The 20,906-nt window shown below is 50.3% G+C and overlaps 1 protein-coding gene across 7 annotated transcripts in view; it reads left to right on the top strand.

The window, feature by feature from the left end:
- The window catches only part of TBC1D22A (TBC1 domain family member 22A), a 407,988-nt gene that overhangs the window by 201,143 nt on the left and 185,939 nt on the right, over positions 1–20,906 (top strand). For all 7 annotated transcript variants that reach the window (XM_033233545.1, XM_033233543.1, XM_033233544.1 and 4 more), the window contains exon 9: positions 11,553–11,662. In XM_033233545.1, the coding sequence (XP_033089436.1) occupies positions 11,553–11,662 (110 nt within the window). The remainder of the gene's footprint in view (positions 1–11,552; positions 11,663–20,906) is intronic.

Here is a 20,906-nt window from a genome sequence, read left to right as displayed (position 1 = left end):
TCAAAGAGCGTGTTATAAAATGGGAGATCCCTGTTACAAACGTCAGATTCCACAGGGCACACATTTATATTTGTAATGCAACCGTAGTCATGTAACAGTTGAACGAAACCTATGTAGAAACAAATTGGGATAAAATTAGACCAACAGATACCCTGGCTGTGTTTTACATAATGTATCTGTGGCTAATTTCTCTCTTTAGTATTGTGAGTTCCTAAAATTTTTTTTGTGACAATGACTTTAAAACAATCAGTGCCTGGGCCGGGCGTGGTGGCTCATGCCTATAATCCCAGCACTTTGGGCGGCCAAGACAGGTGGACCAGGAAGTCAGGAGATCGAGACCATGCTGGTTAACACAGTGAAACCCCGTCTCTACTAAAAATACAAAAAAAATTTAGCCGGTCGTGGTGGCGGGCGCCTGTAGTCCCAGCTACTCAGGAGGCTGAGGCAGGAGAATGGCGTGAACCTGGGAGTTGGAGCTTGCAGTGAGCCAAGACTGAGCACCACTGCACTCCAGCCCAGGCGACAGAGCGAGACTCCATCTCAAAAAAAAAAAAAAAAAAAAAATCAGTGCCTGATCACCTTACCCCATGGTGTCTTGGACATGCCCTATAGACCCTGCCTGGGCCACACAGTGCTCATCACACTGCCTGCCCTGGGTCCCGCAGTGCCTGAAGCTGGGAAGGCCCAGGGAGTGTTGAGGGAGCTCTCAGGCCTCCATGATTGTGCGGTGTTCTGCTTTCTCCCGGCCTAGTGTATTGGCTCTGAACGGAGCAGGCACTTATTCCTATGCCTTCTCCAGCTCCCAGTGAGTGCTACACATATTGTTCAGGAAAGTAGAACCTTGGCAAGTATAAAACCCAAGAGACAGGCCATTTTGGAAGCCTGAGAAGGCTCGTATCTTCCTTTCTTTTCATCCTTGAATCAAGGGTGCATAGGGCAATTTACAGGCATAAGGTTGTATCCTTCTCTGGGCCCAGGTGCCACTCCGGGCAGGGTATGGGGTCTTTGGGCTGAGCAGGCCTTTCTGCGTTATGGGGTCGTGCACCTCCCCCCCGGGCCCCCATGCTGCCTGCTGGGGAGGACACAGGCTGCTGCTGTGCGCCAGCTTCTCCAGCCTTTGCCTCAGCAGTGGCCAGGCAGGTGCAGGAGCAGGTCATGGGCCCGCAGGGACACCTGTTATCTGAAGGCTCTCGGGAGCTGGCTGGCCACCATTCCTTCTGTGTGCTCTGATCTTGGGTCGAGCAGGAGCGATGCACGTTTCCGTGGGGTGCTGAGATGTTCACTTGTGATAACAGAGCACCAGGACCTGAGTGTGGGCCATGCAGCGGCCTGTTAGTGTGAGGGCCGGGTTCCTGCCCCTCCTTGGCTGCCAGCGGCATCCGTTGGATTTTCTGGCAGGTGCACAGTCATTGGCTGTGCACTTGGTTGGAGCCTTGGTTTCATGCCGCTCTGTGTAGGAAAGCTGGGCCATCCGAAACACATTCTTTATGGGAAGCCTCTTTAGGGTAGGCATGGAGAGCAAGCAGGGCTGTTTGCAAGCTATATAGGTATCTGTCACTTAGGAAGAAGTTTATTTGTGGGGCTGTTCCGCAGTCATACATTTTGAGCACCTTCTGGGCATGTGGAGGCCCCTCTGGCACTCCCCACCTACAGATGACCTGCAGAGCATGTGGCCTCTGCCAGCCAGGATGGCCTGAGAAACTGGAAGGGAAGGGCCCTCTGTGTTGAAGGGAGGCCTGTATGTTCTTTTCAGTGGATCATGTTTCTTTTTGTTGAGAGATTGAAGAGCCATAAAATTGATTAAATTGTTTTAAACAGAAGTATACTGAAAAACATCCCGAAAGAAGCTGTCTTAGTTTGCTTTGGCTTTGTGCTATAATACACGCACAGTCTGTTCAATTTTGGTTTTGATACAGTAGCCTCATATCCTTCTGTGATTATATCCATCCAGTTTGGATAGTTACAAAGTAAGCAGTTTTTTACCTGATTTTTATGGTCCCTTTTCTGGGTATGATAGGGAGGAGTGTTTTGAAATGTATCGATTCCAGATGGATGGGCCACCAGGGGCACTGAGGTCTGAGGGGTCGAGTTGCCAACCTGATTCCTGGCAAGGCCATGCCTGGTGAGTGACCACAGCCAGCCTTTCACGCAGGCTCATTAGAATTGCGACAGGGGCCACAGCCACGCTGGGCACTGGCGAGCTGCATGCCCGCTCTTGCTCTCAGTGGTGGGGCTGCCAGCTAGGTTGTAAGCGGCACCCAAACAGGAGCAGAACTTTGGGGCTGAGCGTCAGAGTGACTTATCGAAGACCAAGGATTGATGAGGAAAGGGACGTAGGCTTTTGTAAGTGGCTCCAACCAAAGTCACTTGCTGGAGCCGTCAGTGAAAGCTGGATTGTCTGTTAGAGCAGCAAGCTCTTCCAGTTAGCCAGCACTTTTGGATGCTAGCCACCTCATCTGAATAGCAGAGTAACCTGCAGTGTGTTTTTCCGTGGGTATATTTCTTGTTTTTTTGTTGTGTTATTAACAGTGAAGTGTAAGGGCACCTTCTCCACACCAGCGTGCCATTTTGCCATCTGACCCCTGGGGGCAGGGTGCCCCGCCCATTCTCATTTGTTGTGGGGCCTTGTCTTGGGGCCGACTCCCCTGCCAGACCATGACCCATGGACGTACAGGGCCCGGGACTGTTTTTCTCCTGGTTTCCGATGGCCCCATCTCGGTACCAGGTGCACTGTCTGGGCTCGGCAGAGCTCCGTGGATTTTAAAGGCGTTGACGTGCTTTGTCAGGTGGTTTTGCAGAATGCATCGTCGTCTCTGGAGCAGCGAGTGGAGAGCTGGGTTTTGAGTGGTCCTTGTGTTTCCGAGGGTCTGTTTCTTGTTACTTATCTCAGTGGGGGATAGTTAAACTTGGGGATCTTGGCCCATTCTATTAGCGAGCTCGGTGAATCTTACTGAATTTATTTAGTAACTAATACACACAGGCAGAGCCCTGAGCAGGGGTGACATCTCGGCAGCAGGCACGCCGTCTGCCTCATCCCGTCCCTGTGGCCGGTGGCCCAGTGTGGGGTTTCGTGATGGTGCAGTCATCGGTCCTGCGGCAGTGTGTTTGCTACCTGGAGGGGCAGCTGTGGTGGGCCCACACCTTCCTCCGGTGCCTCAGCAGTGCTGGGCCAGCAGGCCCCAGGTGGCAGCATCTCCACCCGCCTGTGCCCACCTCGTTTCCACAGCACTGAATGCACATCACGTCCCTCCCCGACACCTGCCCATGTGTGGTGGGCGGGCTCCTCACTCCTCCCGCAGCCACAGCACTCTCCTGGGGCCCTGTGCCGAGGGCACCACTCGAACACACAGCTGTCTTCCGGCGCTCCCCGTCCCTCTGCAGGGAAATCTCGGGGGACTCCGCATCACGCTCCCCACAAGCTCTTCCTCCTCCTTCGTTCTGCGAACTCTCTGCCCTCTTTCCCATCACCTGCACTCTCTCCGATCCTGCTGCCCTCCAGGCTTGGTTGGAATGCCAGGGCCTCTGTGCTCATGCTTTTCAGCCTAGCCGGCCTCTGTGCCTTCTGCCCTTTCACCCTATTCATTCTCCACTTGGCAGGTTCCAGCTCACATGGTGTGGTTGTGTGAGCTGCGTCTCTCTGTAACAGACCGTCGACAGCATCGGGAGAGCGCATGAAGTCGATGAGTCAGAGGAGCGCATGGGCACAGCCTCTCTTCCAGGCACTAAGATGTTCTTTGTTTCATCTTCGCCTTTCTCCCCGTCCCACAGTTTCTCCCACATGGAAGTGTTTGGTACTCTTAGTAGAAGAAATCACTGTTTCAACAAATAGCTTTTCTATGAACCAAAACTTCTACTCACAGCGTTATTGAAACATTGAAGATCCAGTCAAGCCACCAGAATGCTATGAGATTGGAATTTTTGCTTTTTGCAGAAGTGGCCTCGTCAAAATGAGGACGGTAAATGATACAGAAGATTCCTTTCACTTTTTACCACAGTATCGATCCCACAGTTGATATTTTCCCAAGTGTTGTCTACCGACATTTTCCATGTGGAATTTGGTACCAAGTTCTTTATACAGAAAGGAGACCAGCTGCTTCCCAGACACTGTGCTGTTCCCAGGCCCTGAGGCCTCCTGCTTTGGGTTTTGAGGTTGGAGACCCCTGGCTGCAGGTCAGCTTGCGGGTGGTGGGATGGGAAGCAGCCATGCTGTTGGTGAGAAGAGTGTGTTGGTTCTCATCATTTGGGATCACTCGGGAACGGCAGTTGATTGTTGGAGCTGGCCTGATGCTGCCACCTCACCTAGCCATGCTGAGGGCGTTGTCCTCGTCCTGTGATAATCATCTGCCAGCGTCTCGCCCTCCTGCCACATGCCTGTGCTTGTGGGCTACAGGCGGACGGCCCGAGCTTACAGCCATGAAGCAGAGTCGGCAACTGTGACTGTGGTTCAGTCTGTGTAACCTTGATTGAGTTGAACGTTATCTATATTAGCGTTAGACATTTCCGCTGCTAGAGCCATGTGATCATAACGTTAGTGGTTTTTGCTTAACCAAAGAGTTTTGTGAATTTATAGTCTTGAGTTGTGATGCCACTCTCACCAAGGCAGGACTTTCTTCTCCGTCCTAGAATCCAAATCTACATCATGAAGTGTTCAAATCTCTCTCACCAAAGTGCTGGAGTTTCCAATTTAAAAGTCCCAAGTTGGGAAATGCAAAAGGTGAGATCCATAGAGCAATTCCATCTTGCTTATAAAACAGAACAGTTTTGATTACCAGTTAAGCTCCTAATTAAGTGAAGAGGCTTATTGCAGGGTTTGTGCAGTGCAGGTGATGAATATAGTGGTAACAGCGCCCTGCCCTCCTCGGCGCTCCCCATGGGGCCTGGCTCTTACCCACAGCATGTGTGCTATAGGTGACTGCTTTCCATACCTTGGTACCAGTGTCCTGGAATCCTTTGAAATGAAAGGAGCTGTTTAAATTGAAGGGATTTTCCCCTTTCCCCAGTACCAAGCTCTTCCATGTGGTTTAATATGAGAGAGAACCTAACCCGCGTCAAGCCTCTTTGTTCTCGAGAACCCCCTGGTAATTACAAGCTACGATTCCAGTGCACCTCCTGGTAATTACAAGTTACGATTCCAGTCCTCTACTCCAGTTCCAGAGGCTGACGTCGTCTCACAGAGGTGGGGTGGGGGTCCATGAGGGAAATGAGCCGCTTAGGAGACCCAGAGCTTGGGTGGCCTTGTGGTGACAGGCTCTTTTGCTGAATGACAGGAGAGGTGCCCATGGCGTGGCTGCGGAGTTGTTTTATTTCTGGAATTAGACTTGCCTGGAGTTGGAGCTACACAAGCGAGGCTCCAGCATGGACGCTTCTTACCGAGTCAGAGGCCTCTGTGCTGTGCGGGGTCCTGCTGTGAACCCGATGAGAAGCATGTAGACTAATCAGGCCAGGCTCTGCCACTTCCTAGCGCAGGATCTGGGCATGTTACCTGCAGCCTCCTTAACTGCGCAGCGTGGCATGGACCCCCCTGGGGGCTTTTGGATGGAGTGGAATCATATGTGGACATGTGGGCTCCCATGCAGAAAGGCCAGCTGTGGAAACACACAAGTGACAGGTGTCTTCACTGTGTGGCTGATGGTCCTGAGTGGTCACGCATCTTCACCGCCCGGCCGGCGGTCCTGGGTGGGCAGGTGTCCTCACTGTGTGGCCGGCGGTCCTGGGTAGGCAGCCTTCATCACCAGGACCATCTGGATTTTGAGTCATTCATCCCCCTGTTCCTTTAATCTTCTGACCCTTTTTGTTTTCTGGATGTGGAAAGAGGGGCCAAGAATTTCTGCTCTGTTTTCCCTAAAACAGCTTTTCACGTGTTTCAGAGTGGCAATGATATCCCCGTGTGCTTTTCTCCTAACCAGGCTAAATATCCTCCATTTCAAAAACTTAGCTTTGTGTATCTACCCACCATTCATCCACCCACCTACCCATCCATCTGTCCACTCATCCATCTCTCCATCCACGTGGACCAGTGGAGTCTCAGGCTGGACGTGGTGACGGTGCAGCTATCCCCACCTTGTGACACTGCCCACTGAATGCCAGCAGCACCCCTCACCCTAGTCATTCTGACCCCCAAATGCCCTGAAGGTTTCTCCAAACATTCACGAGGGCAGCACCACCACCTGTGGGATCTTCTGCTCCACAGGTAGTTATCGGAGGAAAAGACAGGCCTTATTGAAACTGTTCTAAAGGCTTAAACATTGTTTTTTTTCTATTGCAGAAATAACTGCTCGTTGTGAAAACTCACATTCCCTTTTACTCTACGCCCTTCTGCAGAAAATAGTGCGAGTTTCCCGCCCCACTCCCCTCGCCTTGCAGGAGTGTTCAGACTTTCTTGTGTGTGGCATCCCTGGGTGATGCTCCTCTGTGTAGATGTATGTAGATGCAGCGGTAGACTTTTCCATGTAAATGGAGCTGTGGATAAAGCTGGGCTTATTTTACAAATTGTTTTTTTTCCTTAATACTATATAGCAGGGCAGCATTTTCAAAGAAGGTTAGTTAAATCATCCCCTAAAGCCTTTCTACAGTCTAAGAAGGCAAGTGAGATGATTTTTAATTCAGCGTCTGTTTTTATGTCCCATGACTTCACATTTTGTTGTGGTCCACTTGGGCCTGCTCATCTTCTGCCCTGGGCTGTGGGAGAGCCTTTTCTGCCTCCTCCAGGTTCCCCTCGGGGTTAGCCTGTGCACTCGCCACCCCGCCACCTTGGGGGCTCTTTGGGGTCAGGACTCACACTTGACTCAACTTGGTGTCCCCAGGGTATGGGGGACGGGACTGCCCCTTGAATGGAGGTGTGGTGACTGATGAAGGAGAAGAAAGGGCCAAATGCAGCTCCAGAGCACTGTTCTACATGCTGGTGTTAATGTTTATAATTAAATGAGAAAAGTACAAGATAGAATCATATGCAGATGTGGAAACAGTTGGTTTAAATTTCTTTGTTTTTATGTGTTTCCAAAAATGTCAACTTCGAAAGTCCCTGCAGTGGTCCATCTCTGTCATGGCTCCCAGGCTTGCCACGGTCCCTCCTGGCTGGGAGGAAGCTGAGGTTGTATACGTCTACCCTCGCCCTCACCACCGTCCAGGGGTGCCCTGTGAATTACCCACCTCCTGGCATCCAGCTGCTTCGAGACAGCTTGGGCATGGCTTCAGATTTCCCATGGCTCAGATCTCTAAGCCCAGATCTCCCAAGGCCCTGGGGCCTGAGAGCGCCCCTCGCCCAACCCCCACCCCCAGGGCCACAGCCATGGCTGCCATTTCATTAGGCCCCGCCCTCCATTGATTGGCATCTGGTTCTGCTTCCCTCCTCTGCTTTCACCTGTGTATGGGTCATTTTTTCCTTTGAATCTTGTTTCTTCCTTTGAACCCTGGGATTGCTTGGAGTTACCGTGACTGTGTCTTTTTCTTTCTCATTTGTGATCTTAGCTGAAAAATCTTTCTTTCCATTGGTGTCAGTGCTGTCATCTCTGCTGTCCTATGGAGTGACACGTTTTGGGAGGTAAATCCGTCCTCCTTGTTGTGGCTTGCCCGGCTGTGAACATCCCAGTGCGGGTCGATGCGGGCCCCAGCCACGAGGCTTCCCAGGTCGTGCCTCGTTCCAGTTTGCTCCCTTCTCGGTCTCCCTCCCTCCTTGCCCCATGGGTGGCAGCATGCCTGGTGGACAGTGTGTACCTTCGAGTGGGAAGGTCTTGGGTTAAAATCTGTCACGGCCATTGCACATCTCAGAGTCTTGATTTAGAGACCATTGTCACCCCACAGTGGACTCTGTCTAGTCCTTGGGCCAGGTGGTTTTGTAGATCAGCGTCTAACAGATGGAAGCCAGGGAAAACCTGATCTTGCCTGCAGTTCCGTCTGGGCCATACACCCAGGGACAGGGCTCGTCTGGGTGGTCTTGGACCTTCCCAGGCTATCTCCCCAGGGGCCAGACACACCAGCCCGGGAGTATTTTCTGCAGCTTGTCCTGGTCCTGACCCTGCTGTCACAGCCTGGAGTCCAGAGTGTCCTGTGCCACTCTGTGTGCCTTTGCCAAAGTGGGGGATGCTTTCTCTGGCGGGGGATATTTATCTCATTCTAACAATAAGGGTAATTCCAATTCTCCTGGCAAATCACCGCAGGGGCTCTCTGAGTTAAATGCCATTACTTCATTACCTTGAAGAGTAACAAATGGCCCATTGTGAGAAATGACACCTAGAATAGGCCACTGACATTTCCTCAGATAAAATAACAAGCCAGCTAAACAGACCAAGAGAGCGAGGCCTGCCTGGCTCATGTACCCCGGCTCTGCGAATCAGAGCTGCAACAGCCCAGCTGCGTCTGTGCCCTCGGGGAGAGGCTGTCGAGGTCTGGAGAGGCCTGAGTTCCCTGTTGACTCTTATTATCTCGGAGGAAACGTCTCCATGCTTGGAAGGCCCTTGAAAGAGGATACGTCGATGGGAAACTTCTCCGAGGAAGCCCGCTGATTATTGTTGCTGATTCAGTTCCCTGAGATGACATAAAAGTCAGACCTGCTCTAGGCCGGCAGAATGTTGAGTTGATTCTGCCCAAACTGTTTTCCCAGGGAGGAAGTGGTGCCCTGGGGAGACCCCTAACACTCCTGTCTATGTGCTTGGCTTTTGCTGGCGTTCCTTCCAGTAGGAAGGGCGTTACAAGGGGGCCGGACTTGGAGTCCAGGCAGGCCCGTCCTGCTCACTCCCACCATTGCCTCACAAAGCACACTGATGAGCGTGTGGAGGCCGAAGTGTCTGCATCTGTGGATCGGCACAAATAACACCTCCCATCTTGGGCTGCCGTGGGAAGTTGGGAGACGGGGCCTGTCCCTGGGAGTCCCTGTGAGGGCTTCATCAGAGGGTGTGCTCACATCAACCCAGGCTCCTGTGCCAGCAGAGCTTTCAGGCCAGACACCTTGCCACTTGCTACAGGGAGACCCTGCAGCCCTGCAGGGGGCCGGTGGGTGGACAGAGCCACCAGGAGAGTGCCAGTGTCATGGACACACCTGCCTGGGAGGAGGGTCAGGGGACGGAGCCATGGCTAGCCAGCAGCACTTGTCATCCTAGCCCCACATTTGAGGAACGGGGGACTGGGACCTGCCTTCTGGGGTGAAAACACAGGCCAAGAGAGTGAGGGCCTGGGAGCACCCAGTATGCTGTGGACAACAGTGTCCTTCGCACGCCAGGTCCCGGGAGGAACCCATCCATTTCTCCATGCCACTGGGTGACGCTGACACCTAATATGGATGTTTTTAATCTTTCAAGTCACTTGTTTTCACCTTTAATTCATGAGCATCTTGAGAGCGTCAAGTCTCTCACTCATGTCTGTGTCTGGTGCCTGGTGTATAGGGACGGATCCCGCACAGGGGACCTGCTCTCTGCGTCCACGTTACCCCTCAGTGGAGACAGCCCAGGGTCTACCAGCCGAGGCGTGCAGAGACGCAGCGTGGCCTGACCGTAGGGGGTGCGGCTCTGTCATGAAGAGGAGTGAGGCACTGACACAGGTTGCCACAGCCGAGGCATGCAGAGACGCGGCGTGGCCTGGCCGTAGGGGGTGCGGCTCTGTCGTGAAGAGGAGTGAGGCACTGACACAGGTTGCCACAGCCGAGGCATGCAGAGACGCAGCGTGGCCTGGCCGTAGGGGGTGCGGCTCTGTCGCGAAAAGGAGTGAGGCACTGACTCAGGCTGCCACGTGGATGACTCTGGAGAACATCATGCTCAGTGGGAAGGAGCCAGTCACAGAGGGCCATAGAGCCTGATTCCAGCTGTGTGAAGTGTCCAGCATAGGCAGCTCCATAGAGACAGGAAGGTTCGTGGTTGCCAGGCGCGGGGTGGGGAGTGGGGAGCGGCCACTGAAGGGTCCAGAGTTTCTTTCTGTGGGGACGGAAAGGCTCTGGGACTAGTGGTGACGCTTGCGCAGCCTTGTGACCCTACTAAAGACCACTGCGTCACACACGCTAAAGAATGGATTTTATGGCGGATGAATTATCTCTCAGTTTACAAAACCCAGGAGCCAGTGAAAGCAATACCCATGGAGTGACGGAGGATCCGCCGCCATCACCCCAGAGAGAGGAGTGATGCGCGAACTGGCAGGAATCCGCCCACCCTCTCGTGTTCCCACAGGCCCCGCCACGTTGGATGTGTCCGGGGCTGTCACCTCCCTGTCCAGACCCTCGAGCGCCCAGCTGCTCGCTCTTGCTGGAGGGTCAGACACAGAGGCGCTCTTCCCCTTTTATCCTGCTGGTTCTGGGGTGAACCAAGAACCGTGGGAGGTGGCCTGTCACCTCGTCTCTTCCAGTCACACTTGAGTGTGAGTTAGCGACTGTGCAGAGCTTCAGTGTGAGTTAGTGATTGTGCAGGGCTGCAGCTGGGAAGCAGCGCGATGGGATAGGACTGTACGCAACACAAATGTGAGGTGGGCCTCTGGGTCCTCGGGAAGCATCTAGGGGCCTGGGTTCTGGGACCAGTAGGTGGCACTGCATCTAGCACCCTCCTCCCGGTGCGTACCAGGCTGCTCATCATAGCCACGGCCCTGCCCCTCTTTACCCCACTGTTGTCAGGGCTCAAGGGTGGTGACCGCAGAGTGGTGACAGCTGAAATGAGTGCGCACGTTCACAGTGCATAGGAGAGGGCCTGGCGCATCAGCAGCGTCCGGTCAACACCAGTAGCGTTAACATCCCTGTCACGATTGTGATGTTTATCTGCTTAAACCTTTCTAAATATATTCTGGGCTGAAATGTTTCTTTTCTTAAAGAACATTTTCCTTGCAAAGATGCCATGCAAATAAAACTAAAGTGAAAAAAAAATGTAAAAATAGGGTAGATAATTTTTAAAACACTAATGAGTATTTTGCTGGATGACAACAGTTTTGTAAGGATCTAAAATTAGTTTGTTCAAATATCTGATAAGCCATTTCAATTAGGCGTCTGTTTTGCATTTTAAAAACTTTTAGATTATTTTTTCTCATTAGGTGTTTTGTACTTTAAGAAGGAAATTATTTAGAGCACCGTTGTCCATTCTGTCTTTGAAGCACGTCTGTGTTACGGCTTTCTGGGGTTTTCGATCCTAGCATAGAAGTATTTACCCAGTGTAGTTTGGGAAATTCTAACGTTGGAAAGAGGTTTTTAGAGGAATGATTGCCAAATGAATATGTAAATATATCAGAAGCAGAGTTTTCAAAATCTTCTGAAAAAACTTTCAGATCTGTTAGGATTAAGTAATATATTCTATTTTCTCTCTTATTAGAATGTGAAATGCCTGAGAAGCAATAATTTATAATGTATTAATTATGTTAATTAATTGGAGAGGATTCAGAATATTAATTATCTGCAACTAATTAGGTGTTAAGATTGAGAAGCAGTAAGTGATGAGGTGGAAGGCTGCATGAGTCATTTAGCTAGACTGATGAGAGTGGGTGGGGGGAGCTGGATGCGGGCTCAGCTCTCTTCCTCCGTGGGCCTCCTCGTGAGTAAAGGTCCCGTGTGGCTAAGTCTCCTTGTCTTTTGCATGCTCGGCGCCGCCCAGAGGCAGAGGAGGTGGACACGGTGGACGTCTCCGGCGTGCCCGCAGAGGTGCTGCGCAACATTGAAGCCGACACCTACTGGTGCATGAGCAAGCTGCTGGACGGCATTCAGGTGAGCGCCCGCGCCCACAGGGACACAGCCCACGTCCACAGCCCCTGCAGTGAAGAGAGCTTGAGGCCTTGGGCTGCTCCTAAGTCTCAATGTGGCCGTGCAGTCTCTCCTGAGGCCTCACTTTCCTACATCTGGAATAGCACAGACCCCTCCGGGCTGACGCAGTGTGAGACGCAGTGTATGTGCCCCTCATTCTGGGCACGGTCACCATGTCCTGCTGAGGGCCCAGCAGGAAGGCGAGGTGCCGAGTCTGATCCCCTGCTGCCTGCAGACTGTAGCCACCATCACCACATGGGGCACAGGCTCACGGTGGCTGCGTGTGTGTGGCTAGCTGTGCTAAGAGGGATCCCCCTTAAAGGGCCTCAGATCGGGGGCCGCAGTTCCTGGTCTCTGACACCAGGCCGTGAGCCCTCGTCCTGAAGTATTGGTGGCCAGGGCCCCACGTGCATGGGGCGCTGCAGCCGTGCCTGCTCCCAGAGAGCAACACGAGCTGGTAGGAGTCCCCTGCACCGTAGTGGGGACTCTCTGGGTCCCTGCAGAGACTAACTAGGGTTAGTGGCTGAGATTTTTGTAGAAAAGCCACAGGTCTCCCAGTGACAGGGCCGATCCTATGGAATGGTGTAGGGGCAGAATTCCACACAGCGCCTGGGAAGGGCCCTGTTGGTAGGCGAGTCAGGAATGAGGACTGGAGCCAGCTGATACTACGGAGGAATGACTGAGGGGGATGGACAGGCCCTGGAGGGGGTGTGGGCGTCTTAGTGTATTTGAGGCTGGCACATCCTTTCTAGACACCCGCTTCCTGTGAGGTGCTGTGCTCCACACCCGGGAATAGTGGCCAGTAAGAGTGAGTCCTGCTCCGGAAGCTCACTAGGGGTGGAGGGTAGACGGGTAAGTAAGTATGGCGTGAAGGGACATGAGGCACTCGACCCCAAAGACCCAAAGGTGGGAAATAGTAGATTTCAGGGGACAGTGAATTTTGCTGACAGAGCAGGCAGGACTTGTCAGGCAGAGGAAGGTCAAAGCCCAGAGCACAGTTTGGGTTGATAATCGTTTTCTGAGGAATGAAATGGCAAGGTCATCACAAGTGTTCGCATGTAGATGGCCCTCTGCTGAGAGCTGGCACCTCCTGGGAGGTTCTGCATGTTCTACCAGCATCCTTGTTATCCCAGCTCAAAGGGGACCGTCATCTGAGAGAGACAGAGACGGGGTTGTCACTTGTCATCTGCATTGCCTAGCAGGGCTTGACTTTTCCTGAGTCATTGTGGTAACGGTTGTTCCTGATACCCCTAAGTGAAGAGGTCTCAGCTCATCTACTTGATTCGAAATCGTCAGAATATGGCTTTTATAGCCTGTGGTCTAAGGTTTAGACTCCAGGTTTAGTTTGAATATATTAGCTAAAAGGTTCTGTTAAGGAAAGATGTGTGGTTTTTGCTGTTACTTTTCATAATGTAGGAATGAAAAAGGAGAAAGTAGAAGCCTATCGTGTGGTTGGAGAATGGAAACCTCGTATCTGTTGGCTGGTCCAGATTCCTCATGACTGACTTTGTTCCTTGTAAAGAAAAATGTGCCCACTAGAGACATATTTTGGCCCAAGCACCAATTAATCATTTCCCCTCCTTTGCTAATATTTTCATACATTTTATTCTTTCTCCTGGACCTTTCGGCTTTTTGCCCTCTTAGAAAAAGGATTGAATCATAATGTAAAACTTTATAAATTTCAAATGTCACTTCTCTGATGGTGAGTGATGGGACTTGTGCCATTTAAATACAAGATTATCTGGCCTCTATTTGTAAATAAAATCTGCTGTACAATGAAATCGATGCTGGCTTTTCATTTTTCACCTGAGATTTGTAGCCTGATGTAATGGTTTATTGGCAGGCCGATGAGTGTAAGGGATCCTGCTTTCCTGGCGCGTGTGTTTATAGCACATCGCCGTCCCATGGCAGCCGTTTATCTTTCTCTCACCTGCCACGACGGACTCCACGTGGTCCTCCCGGGAGCAAGAGTTGAGGGATGTCGGTGCCCACCATCCAGGGGACTTGGCCGCTCAGCTGTGATTCCGGTAGATAAGGCCGCCCGAGCAGAGCTCCTCCTGGGGACTGTTCAGTGTTTACAAGCACTGCCGCTGTTTTAAGTTCAGAGAAGTATGAGGCTATGTACTCACTTAAAACCAAGGCAACATGCGGACTGGCGTGTTCGCTCCTGGAGGACCTGGCCGCTTCTGCCTCTTAGCTCCTTTCCCTACTCTTGGTCTTACTATCTGCATTTCATTCTTCCTGGAACTGCTAGAACCATTTTCCTTAAGCACCCTTTTCATCATGTCATCACCCTGATTGAACCCCTCGGGGAAACTCTCTCTTGGTTTTCTGAAGTGCGCACTCTCAGCCTGGCCTCCGCCAGTCATTCCCAGTGCTCTTTCACGGGCGTGTTTATTCATCAGCTCTGTGGCAGCCATCCACGCCATTGCTGCAGAGGCTTTAGTGGAGCCGCTGAACCGGAACTGTGTGCCAGGGACTCTTCCTCACCAGGAAGAGGATCTTAAAGGGCCTCTTAGCCCCACAGTTTCTGTGATTGATGGGTAGTCACCATGGGAATGAATGTGAGGAACTAACAGTGTCTCCCTCCACCGTGACGGTGCTTCTTGGCGTGGGCATTCCCAGGACGGGTTGGAGCTCGGTTACACCCAGCACACAAGGCTGAGACCAAGAGAGATGAGGCCCATTGCCCAGGTGACATGGCTTGTGTTAAAACCCACGTTGGCTGCTCTATGACCTTTCCTGGCTGAAATACATAGAAGTGAGTTCCATTTGCAGGGGAAGTTCTAGAGGGCAGAAACCACATCTTTTTTTTTTTTAACCTTTGGATGTCCTGAATAGTCATAACTATGTTTTTGACTCACCTTGGAGCCTCAATTTGAGATTCCGTATTCTACTTGTTTTCAGTAATTCATCAACTTTGTCATTTTGGCCAGAATGTGTGAAGCACCTGCCCTCTACAGGTGCTCAGAGAGGCGGAAGACTTTGGGGTGTGTCAGTATCACCCCTCTGTCCCCAAGAAGCTCAGAGCCTGGTGGGATGGAGCAGGGGTAGAGGACAGCTGATGACGGCGAGGGACAGAGTGCTGGGAGAGGAGGCTTTTAGCCCCCAGATAGATGGCAAACTAGGAAAAAGAACACACCACTCTTCTCCCGACAAATGCCTGGAAACGTTAGGTGATTGGTCTGTTCTTGCACTGCTTAAGGAAGTACCGGAGACTGGGTAATTTAGAGAGAAAGAGGTTTAATTGGCTCACAGTTCCACAAGCTGTACAGGAATCATAGCTGAGGAGGCTTCAGGAAACCTTCAATCGTGGCAGAAGGTGAAGGGGAAGCCGGTGCGTCTTACATGGCGGGAGCAGGAGGGAGGGGTTGGGGGAGGTACCACATACTTTTAAACAACCAGGTCTCCTGATGCAGCGCTAGCAGAGATGGTGCTAACCCATTAGAAACTGCCCCCCCTCCCCACCATGATCCGGTCACCTCCAGCTAGGCCCCGCCTCCAGCACGGGGAATTACAACTGAACATGAGATTTGGGTGGGGACACAGATCCAAACCATATCAGCAGTGTTAAACAAAGATTGTTTAACACGCATTGTGGGTCTCCTTAAGAGCAGCAGCGAGGTCCTCCAGGAGTGAACAGCATTGACTCCACTGGCTGACGCTAGTGAACCGGAGGGAATTGTCAGACCACCTCATGGCTAGGAGTGCAGGCTTTCCTGCCCTGGCAAGGTGCGATCACGGAAGCCAGTCCTGTGAAGTGAGATCAGGTGCTGCCCAGAGCAGAGACACGACCTCTGCCGTGGACATGCCCAGGCCTGTGTGCCTTGGACTCTGCATACCAACCATTATTGAAGAGTTTGAAGAGCTTTTGTTTGTGTGGGGTTAATTCTCTTGATAACTGCCATATTAGAAATTCAAATAGAGAAAATTAAAAATACTTAGTAATTTATTTAAAAACAACAATGAAAAACCCATTACGTATTATTATAAATAATATTTTTATGGTAAATTACATTTTTCAAAATAAAAATGTTTAGTGAGAAGAAAGGCATTATTTTACATTTTTGCAAATCTCCTTAATGTCTAACTTCATAGAAGAAGAATTCTCATATCTACTTCTATGTTCAATTTGTTGTGGTAGTTTTTGTTTTGGCTGAAGAATGTGAAGAAAATCCAGCATTACCTAGATACGTAGTTGGAAAAAGAAGTGTCTTTTTTTTTTTTTTGAGATGACGTCTCGCTTTGTCGCCCAGGCTTGAGGGCAGTGGTGCAGTCTCAGCTCACTATAACCTCTGCCTCCCAGGTTCAAGCCATTCTCCTGCCTCAGCCTCCTGAGTAGCTGGAATTACAGGCACCCACCACCACACCCAGGTAATTTTTGTATTTTTGTTAGAGACAGGGTTTCACCATGTTGGCCAGACTGGTCTCAAACTCCTGACCTTGAGTGATCCGCCTGCCTCAGCCTCCCAAAGTGTTGGGATTACAGGTGTGAGCCACCGCGCGTGGCCAGGAAGTGTTTTAATAGCCTTTTCAGGTAATTTTGGATTCTTTTTTCATTAATACTATACTATTATTCAACAAATGGTAGTTTCTTAAAAAAGGCTAATAAGGTTAGTTGCGACATGAAATCTGAAACCTGATCAGTGAATGTTTTATACTCAGTTACATTAAAGTTGATGGCCTGTCATACTTCGATAGGATCTTTTACCCATATATTGGCTCTGTAGCATCATTCATTGGCGATTTGGAAAATATTGGCTGACTGAGGTGTGCAGATCTTTTAAATGTTGATACATTTCATCGTATGATCAAATTTGTTAGTATTATAAGTGGGATTTAGATCCACCATCTCATAAGAAACAGCTGTCAGGCCCAGGGTGGCAGACAAAAGTCTTCCAAAATTCAGATTTTAATTTAAAACCTCAGATATTATCATTGGCAGCAAACACAGTTCCTTGTTTCTTTTGAAGTGACAGGCCGACTTCATTCATTTTTGAGGAAATATCTTCCAGAGACCCACGTTTGAATAACTGGTTTGTCTGCTAGTCCTTCTTTCATGTAAACATGATGTTTCTTGAAGAAAGTGTTCAGTTCGGCTCACAACTGAAGCCCGCGCACCAGGTGCTCTCCTTGACAAAGCCTCTGTTTCTGGATTTGCCCCTCAGGCTTTCCGTGTTCTTCCCGCCTGTTGTTCAGGGCCGAGACTGAACACAGTATTAATAGTAAGATGAGTGACCTTTCCCGCCGCATCCAGGGCATCCTTAAGTGAAACAGCCTTTCGTTTTCACACCGTGAGCATGTGCTGTTGGGAACACAGTGACGGTGACTGTGGTGAGGGCACTGCCCTGCCTGCTGCCAGCATGCCCGCAGTTTTACCCACCGCTGCCTGTGTACTACCAGCACAAATGTCAGCACCGTGAGGAAGGTGAATCACGCCTTCGTGTTACTAGGACAGCAGTTTCAATGTAACAGACCCCTTGAAAGGTCTGGTGACCCCCAGCAGTTGGCTGGCTACCCTCTGAGAACTTCTGCCCTGGAGGGATGATCTCCTGCCACAGGCCTGTGGTGTTCCCATGGGAAGAGGTGTCTGCAGATGACCTTACAGCAGACAAAGCACAAACCAAGCGGAGAAGGAGTGCGCCGGGAATAAATGTCAGCGATTACTCTCATTAGGAGGATTTGTACCCAGAGACCTGAGACACTAGAACAGCGATTTGAAAGGAACCAGACAATGTGTAACTTTAAAACATTAAGGAGAAAGAAACAGTTTTAAAATAAAGACTCTGAAGAAAGAACTCACAGATTTTTTTTTTTTTTTTTGAGACGGAGTCTCGCTGTCGCCCAGGCTGGAGTGCTGTGGCACGATCTCGGCTCACTGCAGCCTCCACCTCCCGGGTTCATGCGATTCTCCTGCCTCAGCCTCCTGAGTAGCTGGGACTACAGGCGCGCACCACCATGCCTGGCTGATTTTTGTATTTTAGTAGAGACGGGGTTTCACTATGTTGGCCAGGATGGTCTCAATCCCTTGACCTTGTGATTTGCCTGCCTCAGCCTCCCAAAGTGCTGGGATTACAGGTTTGAGCCACCGCGCCCAGCCAGAAGTCACGGATTTTAAAAGGAACCAAAGAGAACTTCTAGCAATCAAAATCAGAGTCACTGAAATTTAAAACTCATTAGACAAAAGAGAAGAGAGAGTTAGTTAGAATTGAATGTAGTGCTGAGAAAATTACCGACTGGGCAACACAGAGCGGTACTGAAAATACAACAGATTAAGACGTGAAAGATAGAATTTAAAAAATAGAACTAGAAAGAGAAAATGTACTGGAGGAAAATCAATATTTGTAAAGCTATGGCTGGGATTTTTTGGCATTGATGAGATGTTGTTAGTAATAAACAAATCTCCAGAAAGATGAGTTGAAAGAAATTACCTATAGAGACATGAGAGTGAAGCCACTGAATAAGAAAGAGAAGAGAAAGTCTCATAGGAAAGAAGAAAGGCCAGAAAAAGGGAGAATAATGTGTCTCATGTTCTGAAGAAAAATAGCTGTCCAGTCAGATTAGATTTAAACACAGAATCCAGCTATTTGCCGCTTGCAAGACACCTAAACCACAAGGAGACAGGTAGAAAAAATATGCAACAGAAGAATATTAACCAAAGTAATAGTTATGTAGCTCAGCCCATATATAGCTGTGTAATAGCCATGGAGGTATTAAATGAGATAGATTTTAAAGGCAAAAAACATTCCTGGAGACAAAGAGTATCACTGTCAGTGGATATGTTTACCAGGGAAGAGTTAATCTTGAATGCATGACCGTGACCCCATTTTTCTGCACATGTACGTAAGTATGATGGGAGGGGGGTGGTGGTTGTCAGTGCCAGACACTGTCCTGAGTGCTTCGTTGTAATAGTAGTTCATTTTCCCTCCCAACAACCCATAAGGCACTTCCCATTTTGTGGCTAGTTAGTTGCAGCGTTGGGATTTAGACCCACACCGTCCAGCACCAGCCTTCCTGTCTCTCAGTGATTAGTAGGTGATATGGTTAGGCTTTGTGCCCCCACCCAAATCTCACCTTGAATTGTAATCCCCATTATCCCCCCACGTGTCAAGGGAGAGACCAGGTGGAGCTGACTGGATCATGGGGTGATCTCCCCCATGCTGTTCTCCCGATAGTGAGTGAGTTCCCATGAGATCTGAGGTTTTATACGGGGTTCTTCCCCCACTTTGCTCGGTACTTCTCCTTCCTGCTGCCCTACAAAGAAGGTGCCTCTTCCTCTTTGTCTTCCACCATGATTCTACGTTTACTGAGGCCTCCCCAGCCATGCTGAACTGTGAGTCAATTAAACCTCTTTTCTTTATGAGTTGCCCAGTCTCGGGCAGTTCTTTATAGCAGTATGAAAACGGACTAATACCATAGATCAAGCAGGTAAGAATTAGCAAGATCTGGGAGGACGCACACTGCACAGTTTGGCCAAATGGACATACCTAGACCCCCATATCCAGCACACAGAGAATATTCATTCTTTTCCAGCCTGCACAGGACATCTGTAAGAACGGCAATGCCGGCAGTTACCAGGGAGCCAGGTAGACCAAGGTCTGAGTGAGGGATTAGCAGATTTAGAAGAGCATTCTAGACTAAATTGAGATTCCATGGTGTGGGATCACTTAGAGTGCTTAGGGAGTAGGAGTGTGGGCTGGAGCTTGAGGCTGGGAAGCTGGGTTGATGTTTGACAGCTCTGGAAAGTGTCCTTGTGGCCCTCCCCAGATACTCGGGCCTCATCACTCATCTCTGGTGGGTTGATGCCCTTCCTGCTAGGTGTCGAAGAGACAGTCTTTTTCTTTTCTTTTATTTGAGATGGAGTCTTGCTCTGTCACCAGGCTGGAGTGGAGTGGCATGATCTTGGCTCACTGCAACCTCTGCCTCCCGGGTTCAAGCAGTTCTCCTGCCTCAGCCTGTCGGGTAGCTGGGACTACAGGCGCCCGCCACTACGCCCGGCTAATTTTTATATTTTTAGTAGAGATGGGGTTTCACCATGTTGGCCAGGATGGTCTTGATCTCTTGACCTTGTGATCCACCTTCCTCGACCTCCCAAAGTGCTGGGATTACAGATGTGAGCCACTGCGCCTGGCCAAGAGACAGTCTTTTTACTCAGGGGCAGTTGGTGTTGGGTGAAAAGGCAAAACAGCTACATTTCCAAATGTGTTGGTCTTAGGAGAGATGCTCTGTCCAGCAAGTAATGCCTGGAAACCCACTGCTGACCTGCTGGTCATGTGAACAACGAATCGAGGTCATTTGCACTGCCCTGAGGGACGTCTAAGCTTGCAGAGGGATGTGGGCTGTATTTGGATGAAGGAGGGGAGTTTCACCTAGGACCCAAACAGGAGCCTAAACTAGGTGGTGGCGGGACAGGCACTGGCGGGCAGGTGCAAGAACACTGAGGCCAGCTGTAGACCTTGTTGGCCATGCGGAGCAAGTGCCCAGTGTGGAGTGGTAGCAGCGGTGGGGTGCCCTACTGCCTCATTAGGGCTGCTTAGAAATGTCTGGGGTGCTTTTCGGTGGTTACCATCACTGGGAGATGCCGCTGCATGGACAATTCCACCTGGGAAGAACCTTTGTAACCACAGTAAGAAGCGTTGTGTAGGAATGCTGCACTTGCAGTCATTGGATCTGGGCCCAACGTTTTCCACCTGCGTAACCCTGTTACTGACTCCAGTTGGATGGTTTCATCTTGAGAGTGAATGAGGTTGTGAGAAAAGTCCTGTATTTTGTGGTGCAATAGGTGTCTTGGATCTGGCACGGCAGACCATCTGGTCAAGTTTCCATAGTGCAGGAGTGTGCCCAGGCTGGCTTGTGGGCAAACGGGTGTGAGGTAGGGCAGAGGTAGGTTGCCTTCAAAGTGGAGTACCACTCAGTGTGGCAGTGATGACCTTGAACCTCCCATTTAAGTCTCATGAGGACTAATCCTCAATGTTGAGGACAGAATTTCTGTGCTGTCTTCCTCAGTTATGTGGTAGCTTTGATTGTAAGTACTTTAAAAAAATTCAGATAAGTTTAATTTGGAGAAATAATTTCTTTTCATTCTTGTCTTTATTTTTCACTTTCTTTCCTGGCTGGGCTTTGTGCCCGTTTGCCTGAGTTTCACTCTGTGTGTGTCTTGTTCTCTGGGTGATGTGAGGTGGGTGGGTGTGCACAGGTTGACCGTGTG

Source organism: Trachypithecus francoisi, unplaced genomic scaffold (assembly GCF_009764315.1).
Source record: "Trachypithecus francoisi isolate TF-2019V2 unplaced genomic scaffold, Tfra_2.0 Lachesis_group14, whole genome shotgun sequence".
NCBI classification, from domain to species: domain Eukaryota; kingdom Metazoa; phylum Chordata; class Mammalia; order Primates; family Cercopithecidae; genus Trachypithecus; species Trachypithecus francoisi.
Note: the sequence above shows the minus strand (reverse complement) of the source record. Positions and strands in the feature narration are given on the sequence as shown.